Here is a 14,682-nt window from a genome sequence, read left to right on the forward strand (position 1 = left end):
CCATTTTGGGGGGACGCTCAGCATCTGCCAATATTCAAATTCACAGATGTCAAACCCACAGATAAGGAGAACTCACTGTATGTAGGGTTGGATGGGAGGCACAAAACAATAGTTTCTTCTGGCTCCTAGCAGGTAGTGACACAGTTCAGTTTCAGGGCTTTCCCTCTAGAGGGAGGGGGCAGAAAAAATAGCAGGTGTAGTCAGGCTGGTGGTAGATGTGAAACCACAGGCATAGGTCCTATAGATTTTCAGAGTAATTTCAATCCTGATGGATGGTGAAAGCAGACCAGGCTCTAGGTTTTTTACTTGAAAAGGAGGAGGCAGAAAGAGCTGCAGATGACTTCAAAGGCTGGCGGATAGTACAAATACACACCTTTAGAGCAGCCTTTCCACATTTGTTTGCATGCTCCCCTACCTCCTTGCAAACAGAAAACCAGCCCAGCAGGGGAAGCATTCAGAAGTGGCACTCTCCCTCCCACTGCCTGAAATGCTACAGTCCATTTTCTGTCCCATTCTGATATAGGCATGGACCTGACTGGAGACAAAATACGTGAAATACTCTTGAGTTTTTAAATTGTTACGTAAATGCCAATTTTCTCCTTGTAATCAAAGTATTAATCTAGCACACCAGAATTTGAAATACTTCTCAAGTACCTTAACCAACCAACTACTGGGGGGTGCTGGTTAGCTACCTGATAGCTCTGCGCTGCTGCAGGTTGAGGAGCAGGCTCTGGTTGCCGAGTCCCGTAACTGTATTCCTGCGCTGAAGGGGTCTGGTAGCCTCCGTATGCTGCAGATACCACAGATCTAGCAGCCTGCACAGCTGGTGCATAAGCAGGGGCTACAGCATGGTCCACCCCTGGTACCTGTTGGACCGCGTAGCTTGCCGTTGCAGTGGGGTGGGAGTAAGCTGAAGCAGGCTGGGCACTGTAAGGGAATACCAAAAGTGATGATATTGGAAAGAAAAAGAAGCCATAGCTCTATTGTAAGCCACAGACTTACTCTATTTTTGTTCTGCAGTGACCATGGTTTACTATCAAAGCAAGAACTGAAAACCTACTTTCAAATAACGCTGTTTTGGTTAGTAGTGGAAATTTTTCTCTAATAGAAAGTGTTCTGCTGCTATATTTTTCTATAGAAAATATTCCATTTCTTAAAAAGTACCACTTCATAACATTAATTAATAATATAATGTATGCATAACACCATAACTGGGCAAAAATTCCTAGACCCTACCGTACTACAACCAAGCATAATTATATGTACACGAAATGACATATTATTCTCCTACACCTACACCATTCTTCTCCCCTTTCCTCTATTTCCTCCGGTGTTCATTCCTAAATTGTGAGCCCTTAAAGAAGGGACCAGTCCTCTCATCACTCTTGTAAAGTACCATGAATACTGATGGGACTATGAAAATAAAACAGCTTCGAGTTGCTTCTTGTATAAAACGATCAGTTCTTTGCTCATGCTGAAAATAGTACTTTAACAGTTTTCAGTAACTTTTTAGTAAGCTATTGCTCTGTCATGCCTTAATATATTTGCAAGTTTTCACGTTCAATTCATTCTCAATTTTTGCCTCCTAATATTTCAATTCAGTTCAAGTATTTGGCTACTTGGAAGAAAAATGAAACATTTACACAACACATAAAATTAACACAGCATACCTTTGTTCACTCTTGTTTCCTAACTAAAAATGAAAATAACTTCAGGTACCAATCAAAATTAGGGCATCAGGTATCAAGAATTCAGAATTTTTGAAAAACCTATACCAGTAGCACTAACACTGGGCGCAATCCTAACCAAGTCTACTCAGAAGTAAGTCCTATTTTGTTCAATGGGGCTTACTCTCAGGAAAGTGTGGTTAGGATTGCAACCACTGTGTCTGAAGTCAGCCTTCTGTCCCTAACAAAGTCAAGGAAGATGTGGTGGTTCAGGAGTTGAACTTAGACCTGGAAGATTCAGGTTCAAATCCCGTTCAGCCATGAAGCTTCCTGGGTGACCTTGGGCCAGTCACTCTCTTTCAGTTTCACCTCCTTACAGGGCTGTTGTAAGGACCAAAGGAGGTGAACTATGTACACCACCCTGAGCTCCTTGAAGGAAGGGTGGTATAAAAATGTGAAATATAATTAAATAAAATAACCTCATACGTGTCTCCTGCTAACCAGGGTAACAAAAAAAAAACCACCAGCAAAACCTTGTAACAGGAAGTCCTGCAAATGCACATGTGTTCCTACTTCAAAGAGCCAACTGCACACAAAAGCAAACAAATTGGAAGCAAGCAGATGGGGTGGAGTAGCAAGAAAAGAACAGTCACTCTTCCCAGGTAAAGAACTCAAGACAGACACTGCCCTGTAGGCAGGTATATTGGTGGTACTTCTCTAAGAAGCAGAAGGCCAAGAAACAAATAAACAATGGAAACCACCAACTAATGAGGTGATTGTTAAACCAGCAGTCTGGAAAGACTGTACAAAGATGCAGGACTCAAAAAACGTTTTCAGACTTTAGATGCCAGAATCCAACTCATAAGAGGTGTCAGATTTCAGTTCACGTCAACCAAATGATGCTTCTGTTTAAAAATAAAGTCACTGTACCCCAAGACTATTGTATAGATTAAATTCTTCAGAGTTTAAGACAAATAATGTAAACTACCTTGGGCTCCTCTAGATGGGAAAGAGCAAGTTAGAATATAAATATTTTTAAATTCATCAAATGCCTTTATTTGTTGGTTTCAAACACGATATAAGCAACCTCCAACATCCCTTATTCTTTGGAAAGCAACTAGCTCATTTAAATTCTGCCTTTTTCTTGTTTCACTTCTGCAAGAAAACAGAGAATCTAATTCATGTTGGTAGAACAGCTGTCCTGTTTGGAAGCGCACTGCCAAATCTTTCACACAGGCCCCGGTAGACAAATATGCTGGAAAGCGCAAGGATAGAAAGGCTAAATGAACATAAAACTCAACATTTTCTACTTCACATTTCATCCAAATTTGTGCAAATTCCTACAGTAGGGAACTGATCAACACCCAAAGGGTTGCAAGTGGTCAGTGCCTTGGGGAATCCAGCTTGCTTCATGGTGCGGTACAAGATACAATATGTAGTAGTCTCCCCTATAGCTAGTGGATAATCATGAAAGATCAATTCTGAAATCATGTAAAAGATGAAATTTGATGAAAAAGGAAAGAAAAGTCATATTAGCAGAAGCAATAGCAGGGGAGAAGCATGTCCCTATGGGGCACAGAAGAGGCAAAGTAAAATGGGGGGAAGGTAAGATTTGTGCCAAATGTTAGATGTGGGCAAGAAAAGTTGTATTTTGCATTAATGTTTCTAATGTGAACATATACAGAAGTACGCTCAAGGCAAACCGCATGCACTTTAGCATGTGTACATTCTCAATACAACTATTTATTCTAAAGAAAAGCACCTGGAGGATGCATAAGTGCTTTTCCTTCAAATAATCTCAGAGGTCTATAGAGCTTGCATCTTGAGTACACTTCTGTACTGCAGTGACTCTTCGCACATGACAGGAGAGGAAGCTGAACGCTTTCCACATGCGCTGCCTCTGACACATCCTCAGTATCACCTGGCAGGACAAAGTTCCAAACACAGTCCTGGAACGAGCTGGAATCCCTAGCATGTATACACTGCTGAAACAGAAACGCCTGCGTTGGCTTGAGCATGTCATGAGAATGGACAATGGCTGGATCCCAAAGGATCTCCTCTATGGAGAACTCATGCAGGGAAAGCGCCCAACACGTAGACCACAGCTGCGATACAAGGATATCTGCAAGAGGGATCTGAAGGCTTTAGGATTGGACCTCAACAGATGAGAAATCTTGGCTTCTGAGCGTCCCGCTTGGAGGCAGGCTGTGCAGCATGGCCTCTCCCAGTTTGAAGAGACACTTGGCCAACAGACTGAGGCAAGGAGGCAAAGAAGGAAGGTCCATAGCCAGGGAGACAGACCAGGGACACACTACACTTGCTCCCAGTGTGGAAGGGATTGTCACTCCCGAATCGACCTTTTCAGCCACACTAGACTATGTTCCAGAACCACCATTCAGAGCACGATACCACAGTCTTCCGAGACTGAAGGTTGCCAACAACATTAATCTCAGAGGTCTAGCAATGCAGGGACACTGAGGAGACACTGAAGGGATAAGCTGTCAGGAAGGTTTTGCTCAGCCTGCTACTCACCTACATTGCATATGAATCCTAAAACAGAGAGTGGACAAATTAACTATAGAAAGATATAAGGGAGGTGGACATGCTGGGCTTCAGCCAACACTCACTATTTCCTGAATACCAGGGATTAGGTTTTGTTACATGTAACCAAATGGTATGAGATTCTTCCACCATTACTCCATGCTCTTTTCTGTCCCCACCAACCACCACAATCCTAAAAGGAAATGAGCTTTCATGTCAGAGTAAAAGGTTGAGCCCTAGCTCCTCTACATGTCATCCAATTAAGAAGGATACATGAACATATGACATCTTCTACTGAATCAGATCACTGGCACATCTAGCTCAGTACTATCTACCTAGACTAGCAGGAGGTCTCCAGAAAGGGGTCTTTCCCAGCCTCACATTAGGGATCATGACAAGGACTGAACTGCAGGATTGATCATGCCTGCAGGAAAAGCAAACACTATTACTGAGCTACAATATTTCCCCAATTAATCTTAGAATGCAAACCTATCTAGAGGTTCCCAAATTGTGGATCTGTGGCCCACCAGTGGGTCACTCAACTCAATTTTTGGTGGGTCACAAAACTAATAAGGCAGATTGAGTGATGTGCATCAAGGGTTAAACAACCAGCTACTTGGTGGGGGAAGTACTGCTGCCCAATCACCATTATAACCACAGAGGCTTGAATGACTGGCAAAGTGGAAACTTTTTTTAGGTGGGTCCCGATGCTAAAACGTTTAGGAACCACTGCACACACTTTCCTGGGGAAAAGTCCCATTGAACACATTGGGGTTTACTTCTAAGTAGACATGTATAGGATTGTGTTAGTTGTATGGCTTTATATCAATTGGCATGTAAATAAAACTACCTAACAAAAGAAACATGCCTGCGTGTTTTCATAGCAGAAGCCATCTTAGAAGAAGCATTCCTTTTGGGGAGGGGGAGCAAAGGGGAAATGTTACTTCTAAAAATGCAGCAGTTAATAGGTTTCGTAAGTACAGTACTTGCATTAATAAGTGTCTCTTATACCCAAACACGCACACAGAGACCAATTTAATTAAGGGCCCCCTTTTAGGTGAAAGTTTGCAGCCCAAAAAATTAAGTTCTATTGGGTATTTGGAGATCAGGGAGGGAAAAGGAGATAGTGGGAATCAAAATGTGAGAGACATGGCATCAGCTCATTCATATTAATGAGGAAGATTGGGGGAGTTCCCAGTGTGCACATATCAGACAGGGAAGAAGGAGAGTGTCATAGTGTAAAAGAGAAGTACCCCATGATAAAGGGGAACTTATTTAAAGAATTTATTCCCCCCCTTTTCTCCTGCATTCAAGAATACTAACATGATAAATACCAGTAGAAATAATAAAATTAAAACAAAACTAAACAGTTAAAACATAAAAGCAATTAGAAAACAAAAACAGACCCCAATGGATCAGAAAGACTGCTAAAAAAACTGCATTCATTAAAAGCATTAAAAGCCAGCACTAGATGTCAGCAGTCAACACCTTCCTAAATAAAACAGTCTTGTGGCCCCAGTGAAAGGTCTCCAAAGAGAGAGCCGTTCTTAACTCCAGGGAGAGGTAATTCCATGAAAATGGTGCTACCACTGAGAAGGCCCTATTTCTCGGCACCATCCTCCTCACCTCTATTAACGGTAGCACAGTTAAAAGGGCCCCCTCTGATGACCTGAGAGGATGGATAGGATTGTATGGAAGAAGGCAGTCCCACAAATACCCTGGTCCCAAGTAATGAAGGGCTTTAAAAGTCAAAACTAGCACTTTGAATTGTTCTCAGAAACATGCCAGTAGCCAGTGTAGCCATCGAAGCAGCGGCAACTTGGAAGGTGCACAACACATTTTTGGATGTCAGGACAAAATGAATTGGAATGGATTCTGACAAGAGCTGCAGGGCAGGAAGGAAAGAAGGAATAGGGTAATCAAACCTTAGAATGGGCAAACTCATTCCAAAAGGGGACTACAATTCAGGTGCTGCAGTAGGTCAGGAGAAGAGCAGGGAATCAAAAAGGAGGAGAGTCCCTGTTATAAGCAATACCCAGGGAAAGTCAGCCATGAAGCTCACAAGGAGACCAGTTTCTGCTTGTTCCCCAAGTGCAATGTGGGAGGTCTACTTTGCAAGGCTGTAAAGGGAGCTAGAATAATGTCAACAAAGCACTTGGAACACATGCTTTAGAAATGCTAGCAACAGTGACAGCAATAACAGGTAAGTGCACAAGCTGTGCACCAGGAAGTTCACAGTTCCAATAATAAACTAGTCTTCAGACTCTTTGACAAACAAAACCTTTGTGAATCCTGAGTTTTAATAGACGTCTGCATAAATGTGCATGTTAAAAAAACCAATTTTTTTTAAAAAAAAATTATATATTTTTTCCATGCACACAGCAGCTTGGGGGGCAAAAAAGGGGCTGCATCTTCCAAGGTTTCACTTCCCATTCATGGAATTTATAAGTACTTACATTTATTCATGTTACTTTGAAGATGAATACCCTACCTTCCAATCAATTTGAAAGGCAGTTTACAACAGATGAAATAATTAAAACGAAATATTTTTAATTAATTAATTAATTTTTATATCCCACTTTATTTCCCAGTGGGCATTCAAAACAGCATTCAAATTCAAAGCAGGCATTCAAATATCTGCTGCTTGGTTAATCACAGACACCATTTCAAATGACCAAAATATTTTAAATATATTTATCTAAATCAATGTTGCTGACTTCACCTTTAACAGTTAACAAAACTTCATCTTTATTTATTGATTGATGGGAACCTTAAGAAATCCACCAGTCACTATAGGAGAAGTTCCAAAACTGTGGGTCCATGGTCCACCAGAGGGTCATGACCCAATTTTGGGAGGTTCACAAAACTGACAGAGTTGATCAGATGATGTGCATCAAGAGTTAACCTGCTATTTGGGGGGGTAGCACTGCTGCCTAAGCACCATTTTAGCCATGATGCTTAAGCAGCTGGTCCCAATGCTAAAATGTTTGGGAACCACTGCTCTACAGAATGCATTAGAAAACTGATCCTGCTCAAGAAAGGCTTAGAATGCAATAAAGCCAAAAAGAAAATAATGGCAACAGCAACAAAAAAACCCTAAAGGAAGAACCTCATGTTGTGAATTCATGAGCTCTCTTTAGATCAGACACTTGTCCTCTCAATCACTCTACTCCCACTTAAAAAAAATTATTTTAAATATTTTTTAATACAAATACATATAAAATTAAAGCTAGCAGGTGCTATCTTAGAAGAGGCATTCTCTCTAAGTTCTCTTTTAGAAGGGATCGCCTCTTCTAAGATGACTCCTACTGCAATAACATACAAGCATGTTTCACTTTTCAAAACAAATGTTTTATGCCATGCTGATGCAAATTATTTACATTCATACTGATTACACTAATGATCTGTTTTGTAGGAGTATTGCAGAGGTTCTCAATCTCTCTAGGAGAGAGTTTGATAGGAGAGTACCTAAGGAGACTGCAGTCACTAAGGGGTCTCACCAGTACTTACCAGTCCCTGCAACAATGCCCCTTAAGGGGGCAGAGTCCAAGGTCCTCTGGCAGGGGCATCAAGATACAATAGTCCAGGGCTTCTCAAACTAGGGTAACAATGTCTGCAAAATGTTTTGAATACCCAAACCATGACATTCAGGTCCTGCCTCCATATAGGCAGATTTGGGACCATGGTTTTAACAAACCGTGGGCTCCAAACTTGCAATGGAGGCTGGACTTGAGCTCCCGGACATGAGAGGAGGTGTTTGCCAAATACATCCAGGAACCTTTCTGAAGCTGCAGAGGAAAGGCTCCTGGAGGTGTTTAATGAGCACAGAAATGCCCATCAAACACCTCCAGGGGCCTCAGAACAGTTAAAAGACAACTGAAACAAGGTTCCAGTCACAACTGAAACCCCTATTGGTCTGCAACCTGTTGATTTAATTATTCATGGGTTTTGGTATCCGGGAGGAACAGATCCCTTGCATATTCCAAGGACTGACCATACATGATTATTTTTAACATCATGGCTAAGGATAATCAACCTCAGCACTATCTATACCAACTCATCAAAATTTCAGGGAGGAGAGTTTCGAAGCCCTATTAGAGATGCCTAGAATTGACCCTAGGACCTTCTGCAAGTAAAGCCAAATGCTCTACCATTGAGTTACAGCTTCTTCCCTCTGCGATGACTTCAGTGGCCTTAAAATAAAGCCACTTTTCTCTCAGCTTCCCATCTGCAATAAAAGGATGAGACTAGCCTGAAAGGATGCTGTAAGGATTACTTCTGACACTCAAAAAAATGCTCAATATTATTATTTTTAAATCACAGCAGAAAAACTGAACCCCTTGTAAGCCTTCTATTCAAATAATGTCTGTTACAAACTTACAAAGTATTCTTGGGTCAGCCATGCTCTCTTTTTGACCTGTGGACTACACTATGGAGGAAAATAACACTGAATCGTCTACCAAGGTTATTGTACAGACTGTTGGCATCGCATGCATGAAGCATTCTGGACATACATGTGTCCCTGTTTGTTTCCAATTCTTTAAAGATTCTCTTAAGTGCTCTGGGTCAGTGTTTTTCAACCTGTTTCTCCTGATGTACCACTTCTTATGTTGCAGTTATCGAAGTACCACCAATACCTGAAATATCTGGCGCCATGACATCACACCTGGGTTTGCAAAACACGGAGCATTAGTTTTTTCACTGTGACAAGTAATTGCTGCACCCTGTTCTCACAAGCGCTTGTGAGAACAGGGATCAGCAACTTGGCAAAGCTCAGAGCGACCACAGAATAGGGCGCAGCAACTGCTTCTCAGATTTTCTTGAAGCAGTCACTTCTTCATCGAACCCAAATGTTACAGCTCCAGCCACTGAGGCCCCTTGCATTTACTGGACAATATCTTATGTACCACTGCTCAAAAAATGCTGCTCTGGGTGATTTATTTAGGTTCCTCCACATACAAAGGCAAGTTCACAGCCATTTTCAACCACTGTGCTGTGGCACACTGGTGTGCCATGAATGGTCTGTAGGTGTGCCACAGGAGTTTAGCGGAGGTCCATTTATTAGTAGGGCCATTGGGGAATGTGAAACCCCCACCAACAAAATGGTGTGCTTTGTTAACTGACAAAAAAACGGATGTCTTGACAATTTTAGTACCTTGTCAGTGTGCTATGAGATGAAAAGGATTGAAAATCACTGTCATAGATAGTTTACCAAAGATAATTGCATATCTTCTCTCTATTAATTTAAACCAAAGTTAATAACTAGAACATAACAGCATAAAAATCTAGTTTAATTTAAAAGCCAGCAATAGTAGAATCATTGCTAAAATGCCTTGTTACAGAACAGAAAAGATCTCAGGCTATCTAAAACTGAACTTAGCAGATTTTCCTGAAGGCAGAACTCCACAAGTACAGAACCCCCATCAAAAAGATTCATCTCTGGCATGCAAACTGCATCCAAGTTAATAGCAAGCTAAAGAAGAGAGGCTGGGTGGTTGATTTTAGGACTCAGGTGGATTCATACAGAGGGGTGGTCCTTAAAATTATCTGGTCCCATAGTTGTCAGAATTTTAAGAGCTGGTAGCAACACTTTAAATTGAACTCAGTATCAAATTGCAGATAGGGTTAAGAGTCAGTGGGGTCGCTCTGTCCTGAATAGATGCTCATCTATTCAGATTATGTTGTCTTCATTAAGCAGAACTTCCCCTTAGCCACTACATTACACAGTGCTGAAAGATCTCTTTTGTGATGATCCATGAGAACAGTGTGTGTTGGCATCCTTCAGTCTCGGAAGACTGTGGTGTCACGCTCTGAATGGTGGTTCTGGAACAGAGTGTCCTCTCCAGTGCGCGAAGCCTGGGTAAAGTAGGTATGGAGGACAGGCTGTTACCCATGCAGCAAATCCCCCCTCTCCACGTCGCTGAAATGGTCCAATGGAAAGGCAGAGGCAAATACGGTTGGTTCCAGCGGCGTCGCAGGAGTTGCCAGAACGTGACTGTGTTCAGCCATGAACTGCCTCAGGGACTCCGGCTCCAGATTTTGCCTCGAGGTTGACTCCTGAAGCCTTTTCCATAACTGGGTGTAGCCACAAGGCAGTGGAGGTTTGGGATCAGAGTTTTCCTTCTCTCAGATGAGCTGCCTTCCCAGGCTATCGAGTCCCATCTACCCGGTGGCTGTTTAGTCGCCTCTTACGACAAGTACAGCCAAACTGAGGGCCTATTCTTATCCCCAGCCCCCAGGGGGATAAGAAGAACCATGTTTCAGCCATGAGAACAGCTGAAAAATAAATCAATAAAAATTCTGAATGCTTGAACTCTATAGGACTATTCTTATCTTAGTGGCTACAGTATCTGAAAGCTCAGACTGCTCCTCTGCCATGTACTCACAAGGTGGCTCAGACAACTAACTCTCTCTCTCTCTCTCTCTCTCTCTCTCTCTCAACATTATCTCTCACCCTCACTATAGGGATAATGATACTAGACTACTTTAGAGGATTGCCATTAGTATTGTTACAAAATAATATATACAAAGCACCAAGACTGAAAGTGCCATATAAATGGTGAGTATGGCTTTCCAATATATATATTTTAAATACGATCAAGACTCCAAGACAAACTGTGAACTGAGCTTCTGCCACTAATTCTCCAGATGGTTCTTGGGTTGCTGCTCCACTCCCCACAAAATAGAAGATGATAATTATACCACTTCCTGGCTTAGACTGCCAGGTTCTTCTGAAGACAGCTCTTTAGACACTTGAAAGGAAACACAAATGATGCCTTTCTCCCCCAGTCTAGACCCACTCAATAAGAAATATGACAGAAAGTGTGGATAACAGCAAAATAGGCTACTTCACAACTCAGTTGCGATCATTCTCTGCACTCTTGAAATGTGTTCTGTACACAATTGCTTAACTCCTGAACCTCAGACCTCCACCTCCTTTCCATTGGTAACACAGGAGATAACTGTAGCACTGCCCTTCCTCAGAGCATCTTCCAAGCTTTTTCAATGATCCAAAAAGGAAAATGTACAGTGGCCATCACCTTGTTTCAGCCCAGACTGTTCATTCCTCATCTGCCTAGGGGCGGGGCAATAATTACAGCACTGTTTTAACTTATAGGGCTATTGTGAAGATAATTAGAATAGCATATGCAAGATTCTCCAAATTGCTTAAATGCACCATATACTATTGTCTGTTATCTTCCCACCACATCACATCAGGGAATAATTAGGCAATGACCGACTTTGCAGAGCTGTTGTGAAGGTGGCTAAGCTAATATCTGCCAGGCTTTTTGCCAAACACAACTTGTTCTCTGCCTCTGCCCAGACCCTCACCACATGCAATACAGTATGCAAGTGATTACATAGAGACCCATATTGCAAGATTCTTGGAAGGATGATTCTCTGCCCACTTGAAACGTTGGTGTTGCAGCACTGCCACTTTTCCCCACTTGCAGTAAAGTGGATGAAAATTAGGATTCTATCACATCAGGCTGTTGCAGCAAAGGTGTCTGAAGGTACATGGTAAGATCTCTACACACTTCAAGAGGGATACATGGCATGTCCTCTCTCCACCCCAACTACAAAACTAAGAAGGTAGCAGCAAAATTATCTTCTCAACAGGTGAAAAGTCTGATGGGAGGGTAACTGGAATCACATGTACAAAATTATCTGCATGCTTCAAATATGCTTGCTCACTTTCACCTCTATACTGTATATATTTACACATGCTTCAGGGACATGCAGTGGGTGGGGAGGCAGAGCCTCCCCACCAGAGTCCTTTGAATAGCAGTGCCGCCATGTGAGGCGCAGGGTGGGGGAGCAGGTGAGGCAGAGCCTCCCCTCCGGAGTCCTACAGAAGCGCCGCGAATGCGCGTGGGTTGTGGGCGCCTCACATGGCGGCGGCGCTTCTCGAAGGACTCCAGAGGGGCTCTGCCCCTCCAGGCTGCTGCAAGGAGCCCCAGCAGGGCAGGCGAGAAGCTCCCCAAGGCCTGGGGGCTGCTCCTCCTCCCAGCTCCACTACAGGCAACGAAGCCACAAGAGGCATGGCAGCAGCCTACCTCGCAGGGTTGTTGTGCGCTGGCTTTGAAGGAGCGCCCTCAGGACCCCCTCCCTCGCTCCTCGCCCCCCCCCGTGGTGTGTCCCCCCCACCAATACCTGTACGGGGGCCCGGCGACGGCGGCAAACCCGTAGTAGTTACTGGCCGCCATCTTGGCGTCTTCACAGGACAGTGCGGGGGAAGCCGGGAAACACGCGACGTCAGCGCGCGCCGGCAAGCCGGCCGGCGCCGCCACAGGCCCCGCCTCCCCACGGGAGAGCCACCAATGAGAGGAAGCGGCTAGAGTGGCACTTATCCGTTGCCCTTCTGGCCTCAGAACATCTCTATGGTCAATCCCCAGCCCCGGCTTGGCTGAGAATGCCCCCCACACAACCACAGCAGCGACTTCCGGTTTGAACCGGAACCGGCTGCCATGCTTAAAAAAATCAAAGGCTAAGCATAAAAATAAAAACTAGAAGAGTGACACACGAGGTCGACTTCCGGGTTTTCTAGATTTTTTTTTTTTTAAGCTGCTCTGAGCTGTCCATAGAATGAATGGAGGAATTCAGCAGTGTAATGACCCCCATGCGCCTCCCAAGCAAATGTGTCCCACACTAAACAGGAGGAGGGCAGGAGGTCTGGTCTAGAGGGTTGAGCCTGCATTTGCCTGAAGATAACACCCGAAGGTCGCCAGTTCAAGCATCGTGCGACCTTGAAGCAGCTGACAAGCTGAGCTGAGCTATTCCATCTGCTCTGTGCATGGGAGGATGGAGGCCAGAATATGCGACCAGATCAAGAAAGAAACACCTGAATGTTGTGGTTTCTTGAAAGATAGAAATTCTTTCAAATTGTAAAAATCCCTACTGGGATTTAAATTGCCTCCCTATGTAAACCGCCTTGAATAAAGTCTAAGGAGAAATCTGAGGACCAAGAAAGGCAGTATAGAAATACCTGTATTATTATTATAAACACAAATGGGCACCTGTATTTCTAATTAGAATTCATTATTATTCTCATGTTCTTGTCCTAACTCACTGTTTCTCAAACTGTGGGTCAGGACCCACTAGGCAGGTCGCGAGCCAATTTCAGGTGGGTCCCCATTCATTTCAATATTGTATTTTTAGCATATTAGACTTGATGCCAACATGGTATGTGACTGCATTTGGGGACAGCTGTACTTTTAACAGGCTATTCTGTATATGCTTTTAACAATGACAGTAAATGGGTCTTACTCTTCAGTAAGAGTGGGTAGGATTGCCGCCTAGGATTGTTAAAAAATATCCCTGCTTGATAATGTCACTTCCGGCCACAACATCACTTCTAGGTTAATGACATCACTTACAATGGGTTCTAACAGATTGTCATTCAAAATGTTTGAGAACCACTTTTCTAACTTATTTGTTTGTTTACACCACACCTTTCCCCCCAAAGGAACCCAAAGCAGCTTACAACAATACTTAAAAAGAATGCAAAAAAGGAAACAATTAAAAACATGATTAAAAAGAAGATAAAACACATTTACAGCAAACGTCTTAAAAATGCTTGTGCTGAAACAGGCAAGCTAGCAGACCTGCGCTGTATCCAGTGCAAGTTTGGGGCTGACTGCAGGCCAGCCCTGTGCAAGGGAAAATACTTCCATTTATCTCAGGTAACGCTGCACAGCCCTAATGGGACTATTTGGATCTGTGCCACCTAAATTAGAGGTGCAAGTCCAAGCAGCTCAGGGCTAGTCCAGGCTACCCAGACAAATCAGATAAAAAAAAGGGTCTGACTATTTAACATTAAATTCCACTAACAGTTATTATAACAGTTATTTAATATTTGTTTTTCTGTATTTAGGTGTAGATGTGTATTGTTTATTTTCTACTGAGCTATAATGATGATGATTAAGAATACAGGTGTGTGCCACTTAACAGGAACCTGTACTTATGCTATTAGGTCATTAAGAGAACCTTCAGCCCAATCTAGTACCTTTGTTGTGTAGACAGACACTCCCTGCCTGACACTACCTGGCTGCACAGGTTATTGGAGATAGATTGCCTCTTTACATTAAGAGCCTTTTTGGGCACAACCCTAACCAACTTTCCAGCACTGGCATTGCTGTGCTGTAGGTCATATGCTGCATCCTGCAGTCATGGAGACCTGCTAAAGGTAAGAGAATGTTTGTTCCCTTAACTCAGAGTTGCATTGCCCTTTCCTCTGTGCTGGACAGTTGGTTAGGATTGTGCCCTTTGTTGTGTAAACAGACTCTGTGCTGCAGGGTATGGAAGACCCAACTGCCTCATTAAGCACCTGTTTGTTGTGCTTTGACCACCATCATATATGCAATCTGTAGTTAAGCAGAAGGTTGTTAAGCAGTGCACACCTAAATTTATATATTGCTTTTCAACAAAAAAAAATGATCCTGCTTTGTGAAATTTTTGTTGAAAAGCAGATCTT

General features: G+C 43.0%; 1 protein-coding gene across 2 annotated transcripts in view; it reads right to left on the reverse strand.

The window, feature by feature from the left end:
* Positions 1-12,460, reverse strand: part of LOC136658618 (zinc finger RNA-binding protein-like) — a 45,441-nt gene extending 32,981 nt beyond the window's left edge. For both annotated transcript variants that reach the window (XM_066635398.1, XM_066635397.1), the window contains exons 1-2: positions 12,363-12,460; positions 693-927 (exon numbers count right to left, since the gene is read on the reverse strand). In XM_066635398.1, coding sequence (XP_066491495.1) covers positions 693-927; positions 12,363-12,415 — 288 coding nt within the window. In that variant the 5' untranslated portion in view covers positions 12,416-12,460. The remainder of the gene's footprint in view (positions 1-692; positions 928-12,362) is intronic.
* Between the last annotated feature and the right edge of the window lie 2,222 nt (positions 12,461-14,682).

The sequence above is a fragment of the Tiliqua scincoides genome, chromosome 8, assembly GCF_035046505.1.
Source record: "Tiliqua scincoides isolate rTilSci1 chromosome 8, rTilSci1.hap2, whole genome shotgun sequence".
Taxonomy (NCBI): domain Eukaryota; kingdom Metazoa; phylum Chordata; class Lepidosauria; order Squamata; family Scincidae; genus Tiliqua; species Tiliqua scincoides.